Here is a 21,885-nt window from a genome sequence, read left to right on the forward strand (position 1 = left end):
ATCTTAATAAAAATTGCAAGTTACATTTTATTTTGATAGCTTTTAAGTTAATTTTAAGTTATTTGGTAGTATGACAAAGTGGCACAGTAAAAATTAAAACTTGGTGAATCACCAATCTTATACATGACACTAAAACTAGTTTTTGCAACTCCCTAGGTCCCCAACATGACGCAAAACTGCTTGGGAGTGCAAAAGAGAAATAGATTTCTACTCTTGTTTCGTAGTCAAAAGTTCTATAACTTTATAATAAGTAATTTACATAACTTAGAAACTAAATTAACAGCAACTTAACTCTTTACCATAGCCAAATCAGACAGTTTCTGTAGATACGCAGCAATGAGTTGAGGTTAGTACAGTCCTGTTGTTGTTGTTGTTATTCAAGAATATTGCTCGATTATTTAGTATATAAATATATAAAAGGCCACTATAGCTTGTAGAATTCTCAAACTCACACAGTTCTATAAAATACAATTTATCATTGTTACCTGTTGGCTCTTTACCAAAGTCACAGGTTCCATATCCTGGTTTCACCAACCATGAACTGGAGTGGTGGTACACGCCTACAGTCCCAGCCCTCAGAAGACTTAGTCAGGAGGGTGTGAGGTCAAGGTCAGCCTAGATTACACAGCAAGACCTTGTCTCAAAACAAACAAAAAACAGCAACTGTACTAAACATGCACACACAATCTCCTTACTATTTCTCAAATAATACATTGTAATGACTACTGAAAAAGCATTTAACAGTGCAGTAGCTACATATTATATGTAATATGTGATTTAAAGTATATAGGATACATGTTACATGCATTTGAATGTTACTATAGAAGAGTCGTGGACATCCACAGACTTTTATATCTCTGTAGAGACAATCAATACTAAAAATCCATACTGAAGAGTGATTATGTGGTTTCTGAAATCTTCCTTTATACACACTTACTTATTAACTTCATATGTTTTTCAAGATCTATTTGTATTTTATGTGCCTGCATGTATGTATTGCACTATGTGGGTGTGCAATGCCTGAACAGGTCAGAGCAGGGCATCATATCCCCCTGGAACTGGAGTTACAGACATTTGAGAGTCACCATGTGGATGCTGGGAACCCAACCTGGGTCCTCTGCAAAAGCAGCAAGTGCTCTTATCCAGTCATCTCTCTAGCTCCAACTTCACAGATTCTTAATTAACTATCAAAAAGGATGAAATATAAAAGTAATGAGACTTAAAGGATATTTTTAGAATGTTCTTAGATATTATCATTTACTTCAATCACCACCATCCTCACTAATGCCACAATTCACTATTTACCATGTCCCAAGGCTCTCTGTCTGGTATCCAATGTATTTCTCACAGTTCTGTAAAAGATAAAAATAGTGTTCCTTTCTGTTTCATACATGAAAACCTGAGCCCTGGAAAGGTTTGGGTCATGACTGACTCACTAGTGTGTCACTGCCAAAGCCTTTGCATCTACCTGTCTAGGCTAACTCCATCTGTCAGTCCATGGTTTCGGGAAGGCAGCCAACATGATTGCCAATATTTCGTTTTTTGTAAAAAAAAAAAAAAAAAAAAAAAAAAAAAAAAAAAAAAAAAAAGCAGTGCTGCATAACACTGCCCAAACATGTTATCAAAATGTGCCTTGGTCCCAAGAGACAGTGTATTTCTAGCAGCAATTCCAGTCCTTCGCTTTCCCTAAAACAATGTGTCATTTTGCAGTGGACAGGACTGATACCACCTTACTGTAATCCTGCACGGTAAATGCTGGTCTCCTCCCTCTGCCCTCATGTCTAACAGACTGGCTACTGATGTCGGGAAGTCATCGTCTTCTCTTAGGATGACTCACAACTGGGTTACTTTAGACATTTTACCACAAAGTCTAGATCTGGCCCTTGGGTCTTAATATTTACAAACTGAAATTTAACCTTAGCAGATCTATAGTGACCAAGTTTCAAAAATAGCAATTCATTAACTTATAATTGTAAGTGTACAGTATCAGACTTACATGTCTAGACGTGCTTTCTCTATACACAGATATGTACAGAAAAATCATATTATAGCCAGACTGTATTTGAGAAAGACTCTCACTAAGCAATTCTGTTGCTTTATCACTTTACAAATCCGAGGGGCAAGGGACACAACTCAAGTTGTTTCCACGTGAGAAAGAATTTCAGGGAATAAAAAGTAAGAATTCATCAGCTTTGCAGGTAAGTTTTGTTTGCTTGTTTCTAGGATGACCACTGCTCTAGTCTAACAGACATAAAATCTGAAAATCAGATGTATTAACATTCTGACCATATATTTGGGAATTTAAGAGGAAAATTCTCTAATGTGCCTTAACTTTACTTCTGTAAAAAAAAATGCATCACTTCTTAAATATCTCCGCAAGGCAAGCAGGGGACTGAGCTCCGTGTTCGGCGAGACTAGAACAAATGCTTTTCTACCTGATGTGGGTATCTTGCCTGCATGTATGTCTATGCAACATATGTGTGCCTGGTCCCGAGAGAGGTCAGAAGGGGGTGTCAGATCCTCTGGAACTGGAGTTACATGTGGTTGTGGATCACCATGTGGGTGCCAGAATCAAACTTCCGTCTTCGGAAGAGCAGCCAGTACTCTTAACTGGCAAGCCGCCTATCAAGTGTGGCGAAGACTCTATGGAGCTTGCCATATCAGGGACCGATGCCATTGACGGCTGGTTACAGAGAGAAACCAATGGCAGAGGCTTGGGGGAAATGAGAGTCGCTCAGCTGCTGGAAAGGAACACAAAAGAAAATGTAGTAAAAACATGCCTGATTTGGACATGATGGGAAGATTATAATCTGAAAAGAAATTTGCAGCATAATTCCTGTTGAGGGAGAAATAATTTTTTTCCTAAAATAAAAAAGCTACCAAAGTAAAGTTTCACCACAGCGAAGGGTCAGAGCTGTTAGTAAGAAACCCTGAGCAAATTACTTGTTTACTTCATCTGAGTTGACTCGAGTCATTAGGCTGCAGAAAGGGCTGCACTCATCACCTGAGTTGATGGGAGGGTTTCGGATAACATCAGTAATAATCTTCTGAACCTCTGGGGTCAGGCCCGCTCGCTCCATATCCAGGGGATAGCCAGCTTTCGCTGCCTGGGCTAAGTGCATGCCAATTGCTGTGAGAGGCAGAAGCCTATTCTCGGCTATGCTGTGCTGCAGGGGAATAGCAAAAGAACCAGAGAATTAGAACTTCTCCCGCATCTCACAGAAAGAAAATATCTTCAGGCAGCAACTAGTCACTGAGAAATAAGTAGTGGACAAAATTTTCCTTTTAAATATTTCTTTTAAACTACTATACATAGACCACTACAGATTCTACTCTGTATACTGATTAGAACAAAATCAGCCAACTTTAGCCAAAAATCCAATGCCCCCACCTTCCCTCTATTCCCAAAGCGGACGGTGCTGGCCATCAGCCACTTTATAAGTCTGATAACTGTTTCAGTCCTTTGAAAACATAGAAAGCTGTACTGTGATGCTCCTGAGATTGGACATGGTGCTTTGGCTACATGAATTTCCAAGAAGACAACCCTTCCGTGCTCAGCAATGCTGCAAGACTGCAGAAACACTCTTTGAAAGGATACTGAGAAGACTTCAGTGTTTTAAATAGGCTCTGTTCATAAAATAATAACTATAGTTTAATAAAAATGCTTGTTCACCCTTATCATACTACTGAACTTAAGATAATAATGACCAATTTTGGAAAATGTTTCTATAAAGCTTTTTAAACATATGTGGTTCCAAATACACTTACAATTTGTATTAGCTAAAAATGTTTCTTTAAACAAAAAGCATTGGTACTCAATTATGCTAACAGTCATATTTCTTTCACTATATTTAGAAAGTCTGTATTTAGACTGTATGTGTGAATGTTGATTCATTCACAGAGCAAACCATCTAGGGCACTATTTTCATCCTTCACAAGTAGGTGTTGAATTACTTTCATTAAATTTCCACTATCTCCATTAAAAAATCTGTTCCATGTGTGTATATTATTGGGGTTATTTGATACTAGGCATCAAATTACCTCCAACTAATTGTATTATTGCTCATCACTAATTAGTCCTCAGATGCATTTAATTTTGTGGTTAGCTAGCAAGACCCTCTTAAGACTCCAGGGAGGTATAGAGAATCAACAATAATTTTTCAAAATCAAATACTTCATAATACAGTAAGACATAAATAAAAGATATTTCATTCATCACATAATGAATCATAAAATGTAATGTATTTTAAATATTATTACTAAGTACCAGAATATACTTTATTCACAAAATCTGGAGCCCATTCCAAACTTTCTTGGCAACTATATTCAGTTACTGTATATCCATTGTCAAATCATACATATATGGTATATTCAACAAGTACACGGTAATGTTTATGTAACAGTCAACTTAAATTCCTATTAACCATGTATTTTATTTAAAAAGTAGCTAATGGAATCACTTGCTTTCTTGGCTAGTGGTTTTTTTCTAATTTTAAGTGAGGAACTTGGCTACGTAGATATTCTACGTTAAGGCCTGTGCATCCTTCTTTCCATCTGACCATAAGATAAATAAAGTGTGTCTTAATGCATGCGGACAGGAAAAGCAAGCCCTGACCCACATGAGCTGCTGCAAATCAGTTAAATATCAGAGAGGTCAAGGATGCAGAGCAGGGGTCTCATACTGCCCTGTTCTAGTGACATACTCTCCATCTTACAGAATAAAAACTCAAGAGCCATAAAGACTATGTTAGAACAAGGAAGAAATCTGAACTATTATCATTTTTCACAGTAATAAGATTGTAAAAAGAGTGGCCAACATAATTTGGGAGGAGAAAATGGAGTAGTGCATGCTGGAAGACACAGAATAGAAAACAAATTCTTAGAAAGTTATTTTCGGATCTTTGAATAACTTCCAAAAACAGTGTACACATCATGCTTTCACAGCTTTGTGCTTTGTTTCTGTCTAACGTACAGGATTTATTTTCTCTGGCAGTGCTTGGATAGAGCCCAGGGGCTCCCACATGGTGGTAAGTGAAGGCGCAAGAGACTAAAGCCTACAGACATTCACAACACAAAACTTCTCATATTTCATGGTTAATGATATAAAGAATGATGTATCTATATTAGGTATGATTTGGTCATATTTTAGTTTTGTATTTCTTATAATATATACACTGATAGTTTTAAACTGGTTATAAAATGCTTCTACAGCACTTGCTCTGAGCTACTGCTGTGTTCTCCCTAACTGTGAGACAGTCTCTGTTAAAATAACCGTGGTCACACTAGACTTGCTGCTGTTACCTGACAGAGACAGAAAATTAAAGACGAGACTCACTGGATGCCAAGAAGTAGCAAACCCCGAGTCACAGTTTCAATACTAAACAGCTGAGCAAGCACAAGTGCAAACTCACTGAAGGCACACTTACTTACCAAGGACATTTTATTTTCCTGGAATAAAGCGTACGTGACAGCCACAGACTGGGGGAGTGAGCATTCTCCATTTTTCACTTCCTGACTTTTCTGGTCCTCTTGAGGTTTTGTACTCGAAAAGAGGTTTGTCTACAGAATGTCAGATGCAGCACACATAAGAACAATAGTATGGCAGACATAATAATACCATAAGTCACCAGAATGATCAACATATGCCCGTGAGGCATTACAGGAACACAACACACATAGTAACAATAGTATGGCAGACATAATAATACCGTAAGTCACCAGAATGATGCACATGTGTCCGTGAGGCATGACAGGAACACAACACAGAATCTCTAAATAACAAGGTTTCCATGGGTGACGCAAAAAGCCGTTGAACTTATTACATGTCGACTTAAAAGGCTAAATAAGCTAAAGACCATGCAACAAACTTTCTCATTTCCTCTTTGGCTCATAAGAAAGACTACATAAGAGCTATATAATGTTCTAATTAATACCTCTAAATTAATCCGCTAATCCTCTGGAAGTGAACACTGAACAGAATGAATATACGAGTTTGCATGTTATAATCACACAATGGGCAGACACACATCATACGGAAAGATACCCTCACTATACTGGTATATGTATATAACTGGTGTGGGAGCTCCTTCTGTCTATGTGTTAATTTTATTGGTTAATGGATAAAGAAAATTGGCTTGACCTATAGCATGAAGGAGGAAGGCAGGGTTGGAGAGAAGCCATGGAGCTGCCAGAGATAGATGCTGTGAACTTTACCCGGTAAGCCACAGAGATTAATAGAAATGGGTTACCCAATAAGAAGCTAGAGCTAATGGGCCAAACAGTGATTTAGATAATACAGTTCTGTGTGGTTATTTTGGGTCTAAGCTAGCCAGGCGGCCAGGATGAACAAGTGGTCTCCCTCGAACATATAACTATATATGTATATATGTATTCATATATATGCATTTATGTTCAAACATTAAATAATTAGTTGTAAAACATACAACCCAACTAGAGCTCTGGCCTTTAAGCTTCATATGAAACCTTAGCTAGAGGGCTGGATAGATGACTCGGTGGATAAGAGCATGTGCTATTCTTCTAGAGGACTTGAGTTTTATTTCGAGCACCCAAAACAGATGGATCCTCCCCCCCTACACACACATACACACACACACACACACGATTAAAAATAATAAAATGTTTAAAAAACCTTCTTAGATATAGTTTTTCATGAAATACCCAAAAGAACATGTTACTATAAGCACTGATGTAAAACACCTGAGCTCATTGTCTAAGTGTCCAGGTAGATTTCACATAAAGGAGAATGTGTTGCTTCTGACGTGGTCAAAGGTGTTTGCTCTAAAAGCTGCTGTCACTCGAGGGCTTTACCTGAACACTGTTCACTTGACAGAAATGTTTGATGACTTCCAGCAGAGGGGCCAAGAGAGCAGCCTTGCCTTCCGAGACGCCATCGATCTGTTTCACATCTTCACCAGTAGTTGGTCTGTTGTTTACAAAAGAGGAAGGAAGAGCTGTGAGGAAGCCACTGAGACAGAATCACTCCAAGAACACAGCTGATGCTCAGTCTCACACTGTACTGGATAACTGTAAACATTTCTGCAATCAAAACCAGAGCTTTCTACAGATGGTCATGGCACATAATCCCTTTCTTCACCTATAGATCTGCTGTATAAACAATTAACAAATGAAAGCACCACTTCACTTCTAACATCACAAAAACTCAGTGCAGGTATTAAGTATTAATTAACAAGCCATTATTAGAAACAAATAAGCTAAAACCCAGTGCTCCACTTGGTTACCATATTACTCTCAGAAATGAAAACCATGAGGCTCTGAATGGGACAGTAAGAAAGGCTAAGAAACTCAGAAGAAAGTCTCACTCATATTTCTCCCCTGTGAAATATCTCTGGTAACAGCAAACTGGCTCACCAGGCCTTTAACTCAATGCGTTTGAGTCTTTGCTTCTTGAGTTTCAGGTCTGCTTTAAGTCCACACTGCTAATTAGAACATTTACATACTAAATGCCCTTATTATTCTATAATCTCTATGCTGTACCTCTAAATCTAAACAATACCCATAGAATCATAGAGCTCATTTTTTGATTATGTCCAATATATCCGAGACTACATGAAGTCTCCCTCCTAAAATCCACCAGTGATTACTCTTGCCATCTCTGCATGATAGCCATCTTAGAGTCTGTATTTATTTACTTAACAAAATACTAACATGTGAGTTACTGTGTGTTATCATTAGAACATCCTGCATTAAAGTTATTCCTATTAAGTGAAATTTAAGAACAGAAACATTTTATTTATTTATTTATTATGTATACAATGTTCTGCCTGCACATATGCCTGCAGGCCAGAGGAGGGCACCAGATCTCATTACAGATGGCTGTGAGCCACCATGTGGTTACTGGGAATTGAACTCAGGACCTCTGGAAGAGCAGCGAGTGCTCTTAACTTCTGAGCCTTCTCTCCAGCCACAGAAACAAATTTTTAAAGGAACCAATAGACAATACTTTGAAAATAAGTTCTAATTTATTTAGAACTAGCTGAACCCCTTGTGTTTCTTGCTAGGTGATATCAAAGTCACAACGAGGTGGGAAATTGGTAATTTTAGTCACAGAGTTTAAGTTCTCATGTGTGATGTATGTTTACAACAAATTATACAGAAAAGTAAATGAAGCAGTCTTCACCTAGAAGTATCTTTAGCAGTCACCTGAAAGGCCCTGATAAATTCAAGGGAGAGGAATTGGCTGATTAACACGACGGGAGACACCATGGAGGAAACAACAATCCAGCCAGACCTTGAGGATTTCTTCAGAGGAACTGTGAGGAACCAAGGAATTCAAGGCAGAAACAACACACATGTAAGGAAAGGGGACACTGCCTAGAAACAGTAAGCAATTCCAGATTCCGTACTGAAAAGAAAAAGTAGTTTTAAGTCAACAAATAGAAGGGCTTGAATTCAAAGTCCAAGAAGTCAAGGTCATGTAATTAGTTTGTTATTAGCATATCTGATGTGAGGGAGGGGTCAGTGGAGAGGCTTCGTCAGTAAAGCAAGTCTGGAAAGGTCTGAAATAACCGAATATGAGGAAAGGCACAGCCTGACAGACATACGAGTGCTGAATGGAAAAGAGAGAGAGACTCAGAGGAATGAAAACAAAAACAAGGTTTTAAATATGGCATTAGGAACATCATAGTATAACTAAAAACTTAGAAATATAGAAAGAAGAAGGGTTCAGGTGACCACTGGGTACAGAGGGGGAGTTGTGATAGATTTGGTTTTATAAACATGGAGATATGGAACTAAAGGCACCTAAGATCAGGGCAGCAGCATGGGGGAGGTGACAGTCACATCGCAGGCTGAAGTCATGGTCATACTGTTACCTAGCAATAATACCTTTTGGAATATATTATATGAGAGAGATTGGAACATAAACCGTTTACCTCATTTTGGCCATATCTAGTAGAATCTTGTTTGTTGCCAGAATAGCCGGAGGCACATCCATTTTATTAGCATGTTTCTGTCTCGCTTCTACCAACTTGGCATATAATACAGTCTAGAAAGAAACAAAGGGGCTTTTGAAAATGCAGTAAGAAAGAAGTTGCCTTTACTTTTAGAATTCCAGGTACCGCTTTCTTCCTTAAGATGAGACAAGCGGATGCCCATCCTAGATTGTTGGCCACCCACTCATAAGCTCATCACATGTCAGACAAGTCTTACCCTTGTGTCCAGCTCTTGGGCTGAAATGATGGGTTCTGAGGAGCTGGAAGACTTTCCTGGTGATTGCGTCCCGACACTAAAATATTTAAAAGAAAATTAATATTCTTTTCTTCTTCCCTCGTTTACTTTCTATTCCATACATCAAATAAGAATCTTTCCAAAACTAACATTTATTCTTCACAATATAAGTAAGACGATTTGTACTTCAATTGCAACAGCCTCAACTTTAAGCATTTTGGATGAGATAATGCACGATAATGCTATAGCTAATAGTGCTCTTAGTTCTTTCACAGTGCCTTAAGGAAAGCATCTACCAGTCTTCCTTCTCAACATGCACTGTTTATCCACAGAGAAGATAATGCTTTTTAACCAATGGGAAAATAGTCTGTTCTTGCGGTGAAATCACTGATGCTGGTTAGCAAACAACGACAGCAAAGAATTAATAGTTATTAAAAAATTTTTTCAAAATCAAACAAGCAAAAGATACAATTTTGTTTTGAATTTTCAAAAGTTGTAGGGAATGTATGAAATTATTAGAAAGGAAATGCACTGGGAGGCAAACCAGATATCTCACGAGAAGCACTTCTCACTGATAGGCTAATTACAAATAAGAAAAGCTGGAAAAATGAAATTGTATTAGATAGACTTCTATAAATGATGTCAGATTTTAAGTTTCTACTTCTTGAAAATAAGAAAGTAAATGTATTTAGGATTCTAGAAACGTTTGTAAATTTCTTTGTTCCAAGAATTCATAAATTGACGGAGGGGGAGGCCTAGGACTTACCACAGGGCAGGGAACCCTGACTGCTCTTTGGACTGGAGAGGGAGGGGGGGAGGAGTGGGGGGAGGGGGAGAGGGCTGGGAAGAGGGGGAGGGAAATGGGAGGCTGGGAGGAGGCGGAAACTTGTTTTTTTTTTTTTCCTTTTCTCAAAAAAAAAGTGTAAAAAAAAAAGAATTAATCCCCACATTTATCAAATCCTATTGTACCCGACAAAACATAGGCAGCCCAAAGAGATATTGCGTTAATCAAGAAAATGATAACTGTTCTTTAATTTGCATTACTTTGTTTATTGTGTAGCGTGCACACATGCCACAGTGCATGCACGCAGGTTTGAAGGCAGTCTGAGGGAGCCAGTTCTCGCTCCACTTCTGTGGTCTTCAGGAATCAAGCTCAGGTCATCAGGCTTATATGCCAGGCCTTTACCCCCTCGATCATCTCATTGGCCTACTATAACTTTTACCTTGGTTTTCATTGAATCTTCAAAATGACAGGCTATTAGCATAGTGACTTTCAGAAAACCAAAATTTTACTATCCTATTTTCTTGAAAACTTCTGAGTGACATCATTGACAGAAGTGTAGACAGAAGAAGTTGGATAAAATGTGCTGTAAAAGGCAACACAACTGAAGCCCTAATAACCTCTGTGATGGTGACTGGGAACTGGACAGGATCTAGAGTCACGTAAGAGATAATCCTTTGGGTATTCACTCAGAGACTAGGTTAACTGGAGTGGGAAGATCCACTGGAATATGGGGGCACCACCCCATGCACTGGGATCCCAGACTATATAAAGAAAGGAAGGAAGGGAGGGAGGGAGAAAGAAACGGAATATGAATATTCATTTCCCCTGCTATCTGACTACAGGTCAGATCAGCTGCCCAAGGGTCCGCTACCATGAGCTTCCCACCTGACAGGGGATACCCTCAACGTGAGCCCCAACATAAACTCTGACTTCCCTAAGTTGCTCTTGCTAGGTATTTTGTCCCACAAACATGGAAAATAATGAATGCAATCTTCTATCAAAGAAAATCCCAGGAGCAGGTAGATTCACTGCTAAATTCTACCAAATCTAAAACAAACAAGCATCAAAGCTTTGTTTTATACAATATAAAGAGAAAGAACACTACCAAACTCATTTTTATGATGCTAGCATTACCCTACCATGTAGGATAAAAGAAGATAAGGGTGTGGATGTGTATACATATGTTTGTGCGCACGCACACACAGAGAATGACAGAAAGAGGCAGAAAGAAACACACAGGGATAGAAAGACACAGAGAGACAGAGACAGAAGGACAGAGAGGCAGAGACTGAGAGAGGCTATGAATTGAATAGAAATACAAAAATAAACTTACAAACAAATTTCAAGAATACACAAGGTTATATACCAGGGTTACATTTCAGGGCTACAATGATGGTTCAACATATGTAAAACAGAATATATAAAGACACAAGGATGATCTTCAGGACACACGATCATCTCGATGTATACAGAAAAAGTCACTGACAAAGTTCAACAGCCCATCATGAGAAAAGCCCTGAAGAAATTACAAATAGAAGGAACATACCTCAACATAATGAAGGCTACATATTGTAAACCTACTCTCAACATTCTAATAAATGAGGAAAAATGAACAGATTTCCTCTAGAATCAAGAAAGAGACAAGGTTCCTACTTTCTTCATTCTTATTCAATATAGTGCTGAAAGGCTAAGTTAGATAAGAGAAAGAAACAAAGGGATACAAAAAGGAAAGGAAAAACAAATTATGATCCTATTCTTAAGAGAGCCTAATGATTCTACCAGAAAACTCTCAGACCTGATAAACACTTTTTCAACAATGAAGTATGTTGCAAGATAAACACACTAAAGCCAGTACCTTCCCTATGACTCAAATAAAAAACTTGATTAAGAAGCTGGGGGTAGGAGGGCCTCACTCACATTTGCTCAAAGCCTAGGAATAAACCTACCAAAGAAGTAAAAAGCCTTCTGCAACTTTAAACTTTGAAGAAAAATGTTGAAGACATTAGAAAATGGAAACACGTCCAATATACACAGATTGGCAAAATATGGTGACAATAGCTAAATTACAGAAACATCTGAGATTCAACAAAATTTCCATCAATATCAAAGTATGCTCTTCATAGAAAGAGAAAAAATCATAAAATTCAAAGAGAAGCACAAATAACTCCAAATAGCAAAAGCAATCCTAAGCAGAAGGCAAATTGGAGACATTACAATAACTTATCTCAAATTATACTACACACGTACAGTAAAAAAACAAATCAAAATTAAACAGGGCGCTGACACAAAAGTAGACACAGGGATCACGGGAATAGAGTGGCAGAGTTAAAACCACAGCTATAGTTATTTCATTTTTAATAAAGGCTTCAAAACTATACAGTAGAGAAAAAACAACAAAGGATGCTAGAAAAAAACAGATATAGGTAAATACAGATAAAGATTTAGATACAGAAAGAAGGAAAATATGTCTGTATTTCTGACCCTGCACAATTTTTTTTTTTCTGAGACAGGGTTTCCCTGTGCAACAGTCCTGGCTGTCCTGGATCTCACTCTGTAGACTAGGCTGGTCTCAAACTCACTGAGATCGGACTCCCTCTGCCTCCCTCCCAAGGGCTGGGATTAAAGGGCACCTGCACAAAATTTTTAATAGACCTAAAATTCTGAAATTGTTATAAGAAAATACTTTGTGGTAGAGACACAGGCAAAGACTCCACAGAGCAGGACACAACCACACATGAGGTTGAATGAAATCCAAAAGCTTCAGTAAAGCAAAGGGAGCAATCACCAATGTAAACAGAAACCTGCAACACAGGAGGAAAATCTCAGCCAATTATTATATTTAACAGTGACTTACTATCTAGAATACATAAAGAACTCTCAAAATAAAATACCAAAAATCAATAGGTAAGTAAGCCAAAGAACTGAAATGACAGATCTCAAAGGGTTAAAATAAAAATGGCAAATAAATATTTAGAAAGAAATGTTCAACATCCTCAGCCATCAGAAAAAAAAAAACCTGTTCTGATATCTCATCTCACTCCAGTAGAATGGGTATCATCAAGGAAACAAACAACCAATGTAGACAAAAATGTGGGAATAAAGAAAGCCATATTCACTGCTTATGAGAATATAAATGCAGCCACTATGGATATCAGTCTGAATATTTCTCAAAAAAAAATAGAACTACTATATGATGCAGCTTTGGGATATATATTCAAAGAACTCTAAATCATCATACTACAAAGACACCTGTCCATCCTTTTTATTGGCTTCACTATTCACAAAAGTCAGGCTATGGAACCAAACTAGATGTCTATCAACATTGAACGGATAAAAAAGATGAGATACATGTATACAATGCAGCTTTATTCAGCTGTAAAGAATGCAATTACGACATTCACAGGATAATGGATAAAACCAGAGATGATCATGCTGAGCAACATAAGCCAGACTTATCGTGATAAATGTGTTATTTACATTTTCTCTCATATGCAGATTGAGATCTCGCACTATCTCTCTGATGTTAAACATTTCTTTCTAAATATTTATTTGCCATTTTTATTTTAATCCTTTGAGATCTGTCATTTCAGTTCATTGGCTTACCTACCTATTGATTTTGGATTTTTGGTATTTTATTTTGAGAGGTGTGTGTGTGTGTGTGTGTGTGTGTGTGTGTGTGTGTGTGTATGTGTGTGTGTGTAACAAAAGTAAAGCACTATGAGAACTGGGGCAAAGGTCTGCAAGGTGAGGGGAAGTAAACATAGTAAATGGGATTCAACTGTCAGGAAAGCAGGAAGAATCCTAGGGAAGACGAAGGGGTCCTAGCAAGAGAAGAAGGAAGCATGGAGGAAGTGAGGCAGGTAGAGAAAGAAAGTATGGAGGAAGTGGAGCAGGTAAAAAACAATGAAGTACACAATACAGGTACAAAAATAACCTAAGGAAACTCATTTATTTGTATTCCAAACAAAACCTAATCTAAAAGTGTTGTGCATGATTATTACAAGCACACAAAGAAAAGGTCGAGGTGACTACAGAAAACATCAGTTAAGAGCAGATACCTCGTCCTTCAAGCACCACATTGTTAAAGAAGCAGGAATAAGTTTACATGTGACTGTAACTGAGAGGCTGAGAGGTGATAGTGAACAATAGTTTTTAGAAACGAAAATCTGATTACAAAAATCCAATCTTCCCTAAATGAGAGCAGATAAAAGGAAGCTGCAAGAAAGCAGACAGACCAAAGGGGGTTAAATAGAAGAGAAATGAGTAAAACCTAAAGTCACCTCAAGAAAAAACAACACTATTATTATTATTTGGTTTTTTGAGATAGGGTTTCTCTGTAGCTTTGGAGTCTATCCTGAAACTTGCTCTGTAGACCAGGCTGGCCTCGAACTCACTCCTGAGTGCTGGGACTAAAGGTATGCAACACAACCACCCAGCAAAAAAGAAAAAGAAAACCAGAAAAAGAAACTAAAGAGAGACAGTTATTAATATCAAGAAAGATACACCAGGCAGTGGTGGCGCACGTCTTTAATCCCAGCACTCAGGAGGCAGAGGCGGGCAGATCTCTGGGAGTTTGAGGCTAGCCTGGGCTACAGAGCAAGTTCTGAAACAGCCAGAGCTACACAGAGAAACCTGTCTTCGAAAAAACAAAAAGATAAAAACAGTGTCAGTCAAAGTAATACAGTTTTCGTATTCTATTTGTAATATTTGTATATTTACAAAATTTTAAAAAAGAATAATGACAAACATTGTGCTTAAGGAACTGAGGAAAGGGAAGCTCACCATAATAAAAAGCCAACCACCTATTATATAAAGTTCAAAAGTGCACCATTTAGAAAAAGGGTTGCAAACTCCAGAGAGATCAGTTAAAAGATTTGAGAATGACTTCTAGTATAGAAGAGAACAAATTTGGGAGGGGGGGGATGAGCTGTTGTACTTTTTATAAGCCTCAATTTATCAACTGACTTTTTATATGTGCTATTTAATGAACACTTGACTGTTATCACATGACAATGGAGGCGCTGGGAAGAGAGCTTAGTTAGTGCTCGGCATGCAAGCATGATGACTGAGTTTGATCCTCGGAATCCACACACTGTGAAGGCCAGGCGTGGAGGTGTACATTTCTTATCCTGGCACTGGGGAGATAGAGACAGTGGATCCCTGGAACTCACTAGTCAAACAAACAGCCTAGCCTACTTGATGAGCCAGAGGCCAAGGAGAGAATTTAAAAAAAATGGATGGGTCCTAAGCAATGAAGCCAAAGTTGTCTTCCAGCTTCCATATGAGCATGCACACATGTGAGCTTTCCTCCCACAGGAACACAGAAACACACACACAGAGCTGTAGATATGTTACCATCCTGCTTATTCCTGTATGCTAAGTCTATCTTCTAAAATGAGTTTCTGGACTATTCCATAGGTATCCAGAACTCAATATATCCCTAAACTCTTCTTTTTTAACCTTAGTCCCTAAGTATCTAAATCCCTTCAAACCATTTGTTATGCTGCCCACTGAAAAGAAAGACAACATTATCAACCGGTACTAAAAAACACCTTCAAGATCTCCCTTTTCTTAACCCACTGTCTTTTCAATCAGAGTCCTAACACTCTATTTCCTCATTTACAAGACTATTGTTTTCTCCTCTGTGCCCACAGCCACGTTCCTCCTCTTGTAAAAACACTGAAGTTAACATCCCTGTTTGTGTTTTCACCACAATTCGGAGCTGTCTACAATCTATTCTTCACAGGAATGATTAAAAAATTATCACCCCAGGGACCACTACAAAAACCCATTTATTTTACTTAGACTTACAGGTAAAGAATAAAGATCAAAAGAAGAATATTTTATAGCACGTTAGGTTACACAGACTTAAAGCTCCAATGTCTCTAATTCATGTTTTCTAAGAACATAGCACATTAATTGCCTTTTAAATTATCTATGGCTGCTTTGATGACAACTGCGAGGAAGAACCATTGCAATGGAAGCTTTGACCTCAAAAACGAAAACACTGCCTGACACTTTACAGAACAGACTGCAGCCCATGTAAAGATGTCACTGCTGGCAGAACACTGGCATGTCACTGCTAGTTTACTGAACACGTGTCTTAGCTCTCGGCTGAGTGCTTAGCAGGGTCCAGACATGCTGGCCTGTATTTACTTCTGCAGGCTTCAGGTGACTGTTCCTACTACTAAGTCATCTCTAAGCCGCTGCTGAGCTGTGTAGTAATAACACACGTTTTATATTTAACTAATGTTTTGCCTGCGAGTATATACGTATGTGCACCATGTGTGTGTCTAGTGCCCACAGAGGTTAGAAGAAGGCACCAGATTGTCTGCAACTGTATCTACAAACAGCTGCCAGCCACCAGAGGGGTGCTGGGAACTGAACCCTGGTCCTTTGCAAGAGCCATAGTAGTCTAAACCACTGGTCCCTGTCTCCACGGATTGTAGTTTTGTCGTTTTATATGCCTTTCTCTGGACATCCCACTGGATTGTTAACATTGGGGGAGTGTGGTAACAACACTGTAATTCCCTTTGAGTCCTGGGCCTCAAATGGTGCCTGCATTACAAAGCAGGCACGTGAAAACACAGTTAACATTTCAATGTAGAAATGCTTCATGATACTGAGTGGACACAGTCATACATACTTCTCAAACTATCTAAATGAAACTTTAGTAATTGCATATCACACAGTCAAACAAGAAAGAAATTGTTTATGATAAGGAAATTACTACTGTGATAGATGTTCTGTCAGATCCAAAGGAGTGCTATATAAATGATCGAAGCACAGGAAGTGTGTGGGTCTTACAGCATGTTCACTTTAACCTCATATGAATATAAATATAGTTCATTTGATCTTTGTATATAACATAGCCATGACACTTCTCTTATCTGGTCCTCAGACAGGATATTAGATTCTATACAGTTTCCATACTTCTATTATGTCAGCAAGTCACACAGTAAGATTAAAAATATGAACAGCTGGGTTTGTAGCGCAGTGATAGAGGGCTTATCTAACACAAGCAGGTCCTGGGCTCCTTCCCCAGCACAAGAAAACAGCAAATTAAAACTACAATGGGCATTTTAGCTTTATTCTCTAGCAATTTTTACATTTCCAGTCTTATTACTATAATACTTTTATATGAAAATGGGTTGGGAATATGTATTATATATTGTACATATATAATATAATGTATAATATAATAACAGTAATTAAAAGCTAGAGGTGGGCAAATATAGAAGTGGATCAGCAATCTCATTAGCTATATATGCACAAACAGGTTAATTGCCTGACCCTTGATATATTTAACTTCAGAATGAGAATAATTGTGGCCACCTCACAAATGGTAGATATCAAATGCACTGGGAACAAAGATGCCCAAGAAGCATGATAGACTACCCGAACTTCCCCTTGTCTCTTTTACTCATTCTTGATCCACAGAGACTGTGTTCTGATTTTCACCTGTTTTTGCAATGAAACAACCCAACAACTAATAGTCATTTTTCTTTAGGAAAGAAAGTAAAATAGTAGTATCAACAATATTAGCAAACATAAAATATTAAAATTGAAACTCTGTACCTTTTTTTAAGAATGTCACTCCCAGAAGATTTTTCAGACGCTTTGTACGAATACATTCTCTCCAAATTAGACTATTTTTCACAAATAAAGTCCATCAAAAAGAAATTAAAAAGCATTTAAATACAAAGAAAAGAAGTTTTTTTTAAAAAAAAACTCACAATAACAACTAAGTAACCAAGTCTTCAAAGGAATAAGCTGTCAACATCACCACCACTGAAGACTTTAAAGGCAGTTAAAAAAGAGAGAGCTCCAAAGACAGTCCTAAGACACAAAAGCCCGAGTTACAGGGGTGATTCAACTCCACATTGACACTAACAAGCGGGAGTGCACACTAGGAGACTTAATTCACCATTTGCCCATCGCCATGATCTAATTAGCTAAGGACAGCCATGCATAAAGAATCTGTAGTAGTTACTGAGAGACTAGCAAAAGAAAAAAGTAAATATGTGTCCATTAGCAGATGGGATGGGTGTGGGGCTTTAGTGAGACTATTTAGGAAACAGGTTTATTTATTACCAGTAAGTATCATCATATATTAAAAACCTCAGGACAAATTATTTATAAAATAAGCATTAAAAGAAAAATAAATTACTTTGTGAAATACTTCTCTGTTAACCCAAGAAGTGGCATCATATTTTTATTCTCGCCACATCATTTTTCCCTGTAGTTTATGCTTTTTCTATGTGCTGTTCTTCTAGCTAGCAGCAATGCAAACATAGGATTTTAAACCAGGAGCGGTATCCATGAATGAAATACTAAGAACCACCTTGAAAACAAACCTGCTCGGCAGTTAATCCAATTGGCTTGACATCAGAAGATACAGGAGTAGAACTGAAAAACGGTAAAATTAAAACATCTAAGTTAAAATGTAATCAAACAATTCATGAGTCATCATTCTACTCTGAAAACACTGATTTCCCAGACAAAAGAGATTCGAAGAAAAAAACCTGATACGTGATCACTAACATTTGCGCTGATACTAAAAAGCAGGCGCAAGCATACTACCTTCCTACATGTACACTAGGGAGGTGATTCACCAATTCCTTATCTTCACCCCATGTTGCCTTAGGCAACAGGCAAGAGAACTTGCTTGTTCTTCCTTTTATTTTATATGGCCATGGGGGGACTGTAATTCGTAGCTTCAATGTAACAGCAGTATGTACAAAACCACAGAAATGTATTTCCAAGTCCCTTTCCTCTTTGCACCACGCGACACTGCACAGTTACGGAAGGTGAAAGGATTTCCTCTAGCCCATTTTCTTCTGTAAGGGACACTTGTTTAACCTTACCTCTGAAAGCAGCTTCCTGCGGATTGCAGTCGGATACCTGACATCCTCCAGGAAAGTGTTCTATAGCCTACCCTTCCCTAGCACTCCCTTCTACCACTCACACTCCGTGAGACAACTGATTTTACCTGTACAGTGTCTATAAACCGCTAGAATTTGACTCACTTAAGTGAAACTAGAAGATTTCAAGTTAATGGAGAAAAAAAAACTGAAGGAAAAAAGAAAAGAAGAACCTTGGCAGCCGAACCTTCCTTGGACACATCTCTTCATTAGCCTGAAGGAGAAGACTCGGAGGAGACTGCGTACTGGCTTCGCAAAGCCATTTCCTACCCTATCAAAAGCAAGAAGAATCTTAATGCACCGTGCGAGGGACTGAGACAAACAGGTAGATCTCTGTGCTGTTTACCTTTTTTGTGAGGGAGCAAGTCTTTACAAACTTGTTTTGCTTGGGAACTTCTACCAATAATCCTTCAGCTATGAGATGGTGAGAAAGGGCCTTCCACCAGCTCTCTGCTCGGTCTTTGCCAGCGCCAAAAAGCTTGTGACGGCGATATTTATCGGCAAGACGCTGAGAATTCTGAAATCGGAAATAAAGGGTCTAAGAATGTATATTCAAGTAAACAGGCCAAATAAAGCAAAAAGCCTACCTAGCAATTCTTTGGGTTTAAAAATAAATTTCAGCTTTTAAACCTCTTTGATTTTTATGTCCCTCCTTTTCGTTCTGAACAATCAATTGCCGAATGTGTAATGAAAATAGTATTCTGTCTTAAATATGGAAAAATCCTCACATAATTCAGATGCACTTCCCAGTGGATGGGTTTGGGTATGTCTGGAATATTTCATCTTTGCTATGACTCGAAACTCTGAGCAACAAGTGTCTAAAAACGGACATAATTTTAGAACAGGAGTGATAAAAGAAAATACGACCAGATAGTGGAGCAAAAATCCATGGTTCCACCGCGTGGTTATTTCTCACTGCGTGGCTATTTCTCACTGCGTGGCTACTTCTCACTGCGTGGTTATTTCTCACTGCGTGGTTACTTCTCACTGCGTGGTTACTTCTCACTGCATGGCTACTTCTCACTGCGTGGTTACTTCTCACTGCGTGGTTATTTCTCACTGCATGGTTACTTCTCACTGCGTGGCTATTTCTCACTGCGTGGCTACTTCTCACTGCGTGGTTACTTCTCACTGCATGGTTACTTCTCACTGCGTGGTTACTTCTCACTGCATGGTTACTTCTCACTGCGTGGCTACTTCTCACTGCGTGGTTACTTCTCACTGCGTGGTTACTTCTCACTGCGTGGTTACTTCTCACTGCGTGGTTACTTCTCACTGCGTGGTTACTTCTCACTGCGCTTGTGCTCCTAGCACTTACAAAGTCTACTTAATGCTGATCACCTGAGACACCTACACAAACAGTACGTGCCAAATAATTGATCTTGGGGTAGTGATACTTCTTCTGAGTGATGGTGGAACTCTTAGGAGAGACTCTTTAGCCGTTAAATTCTAGAAACATGAGTTGTCATATGCAAGTTTACTGCCCCATAACAGAGGAGACTCCACTATAAAGTACTCGTCTCTTCCCTGCAAGCTCTTACTGCCAATTTCACTCATTCTATCCATTTAACTACTTTAACAGTGCAGGGTAGTGTGTGTCGCATGGCATCACAGAAAATTACACGCGTATAATGTCATTGAGATGATGGTGATGGATTAAAATTCATCTATCATTACCTCCGTCTACTGTGCCCTGTCACCCAACTGGAAAGTCACAAACATTTCTAGCTTCATCCAGAATTCTGACCATGATCCGAGTTCTGTTAATCAGATGCTATCATTTGCATGACAAGTGCAGGCAGGATGGGAGACAAAGCCCACTCCCGTACAATATGTGCAAGCACGCATGGATACAGAGGGTCGCACATAATTGTGACCCAGCCGTGTTAGGATCTCAACACAGAATCATCGCTCACAGGCTTATCCATTTGAAAAACTGGTCCTCAGCTAGAGATTCTCCTTTGAGAGGCTGTGGAATCTTTGGGGATGGAGGCATGGCAGGTGAAATGGATCACTGGTGGCAGATCTCTGAGAAGGTACAGCCTGGCAAAACTTCTAGCCTGCCATTGCTTCCAGCCTGAAATCTTCTGCTTCCTATAAGCTATGGTGATATGGTCAGCTGTACATTACCAATATTATGGACAAATCCATGTTAATCTATGTATCCCTTGAACCATGACCCCAAAATAAGCTTCTCCCTTAAGTTCCTTCTACCAGGCATCCAGTCATCATTATGAGAAAAGCAATTAATGTAGGTAGACGTGGCACTCTTTCCTTACTAATAATCCTCGTGGATGCCAAACCTCATTGTGGTCAGTCCAAGTAAATTTCTCAAGTCACACGCACGCCGGCTGAATTTGTTTTAAGCACTAATACACAACATGGAGACGCCAACTATTGAAGTGTGCTGTAATTGCCTCTGACAAAGGAATGTGTTTCTGTCCATGCCAAATAAACAGCAAAACTGTGGGAAAGGTGTTATTTTGTTTGATGAGAGCAGCCATTTTGATATACATGTAGTCAACAATATTCTTCCTCGGTATGCAGTCAGGTTTCCCTGATTAGCCATGAAGAGCTGCTGGGTAGTAGGAGAGTCTATTGTTTGCAATTAACACCAAAAGGATTGAGGTGCCTAACTAGCATTACTAGTTCTCGACACTAAAGATGATTGATTACTCTAGCCTTTTTTTCTTCCTAAGTGGAAAAAAAAAGACTATATAGAATGTACATATTTACTGTGATGGGGTAATGAGGCTTTTCCTGATCAGCAACAAAATATCTCTTCCCTATATGATCAATAATCATTGTGAATATGGTGTACTATAAATTTACTGTGTAAATACATTTATGTAACCATGTTTCCATGGTAACCACCAGGCAGAGACCGAAGCCTCTTTATTCCTTGATATGTTACATCTTTGTTTTAAAACAATCCTACGCCTGGCACAGTTAGAAGCTCAAACTAAACTG

The 21,885-nt window shown here is 38.6% G+C and overlaps 1 protein-coding gene and 1 long non-coding RNA gene across 4 annotated transcripts in view; one reads left to right on the forward strand and one right to left on the reverse strand.

Annotated features, from left to right (window-relative positions):
- Window positions 1–21,885, forward strand: part of LOC142857736 (uncharacterized) — a 507,050-nt gene that overhangs the window by 184,321 nt on the left and 300,844 nt on the right. The gene's annotated exons all lie outside the window — the stretch shown is intronic.
- Wrn (WRN RecQ like helicase) overlaps window positions 1–21,885 on the reverse strand; it is a 105,117-nt gene that overhangs the window by 9,050 nt on the left and 74,182 nt on the right. For all 3 annotated transcript variants that reach the window (XM_075986499.1, XM_075986501.1, XM_075986500.1), the window contains exons 24-32: window positions 19,262–19,432; window positions 19,089–19,186; window positions 18,349–18,400; window positions 17,570–17,640; window positions 9,190–9,265; window positions 8,913–9,025; window positions 6,829–6,943; window positions 5,431–5,559; window positions 3,005–3,167 (exon numbers count right to left, since the gene is read on the reverse strand). In XM_075986499.1, the coding sequence (XP_075842614.1) occupies window positions 3,005–3,167; window positions 5,431–5,559; window positions 6,829–6,943; window positions 8,913–9,025; window positions 9,190–9,265; window positions 17,570–17,640; window positions 18,349–18,400; window positions 19,089–19,186; window positions 19,262–19,432 (988 nt within the window). The remainder of the gene's footprint in view (window positions 1–3,004; window positions 3,168–5,430; window positions 5,560–6,828; window positions 6,944–8,912; window positions 9,026–9,189; window positions 9,266–17,569; window positions 17,641–18,348; window positions 18,401–19,088; window positions 19,187–19,261; window positions 19,433–21,885) is intronic.

The sequence above is a fragment of the Microtus pennsylvanicus genome, chromosome 9, assembly GCF_037038515.1.
Source record: "Microtus pennsylvanicus isolate mMicPen1 chromosome 9, mMicPen1.hap1, whole genome shotgun sequence".
Lineage (NCBI taxonomy): Eukaryota > Metazoa > Chordata > Mammalia > Rodentia > Cricetidae > Microtus > Microtus pennsylvanicus.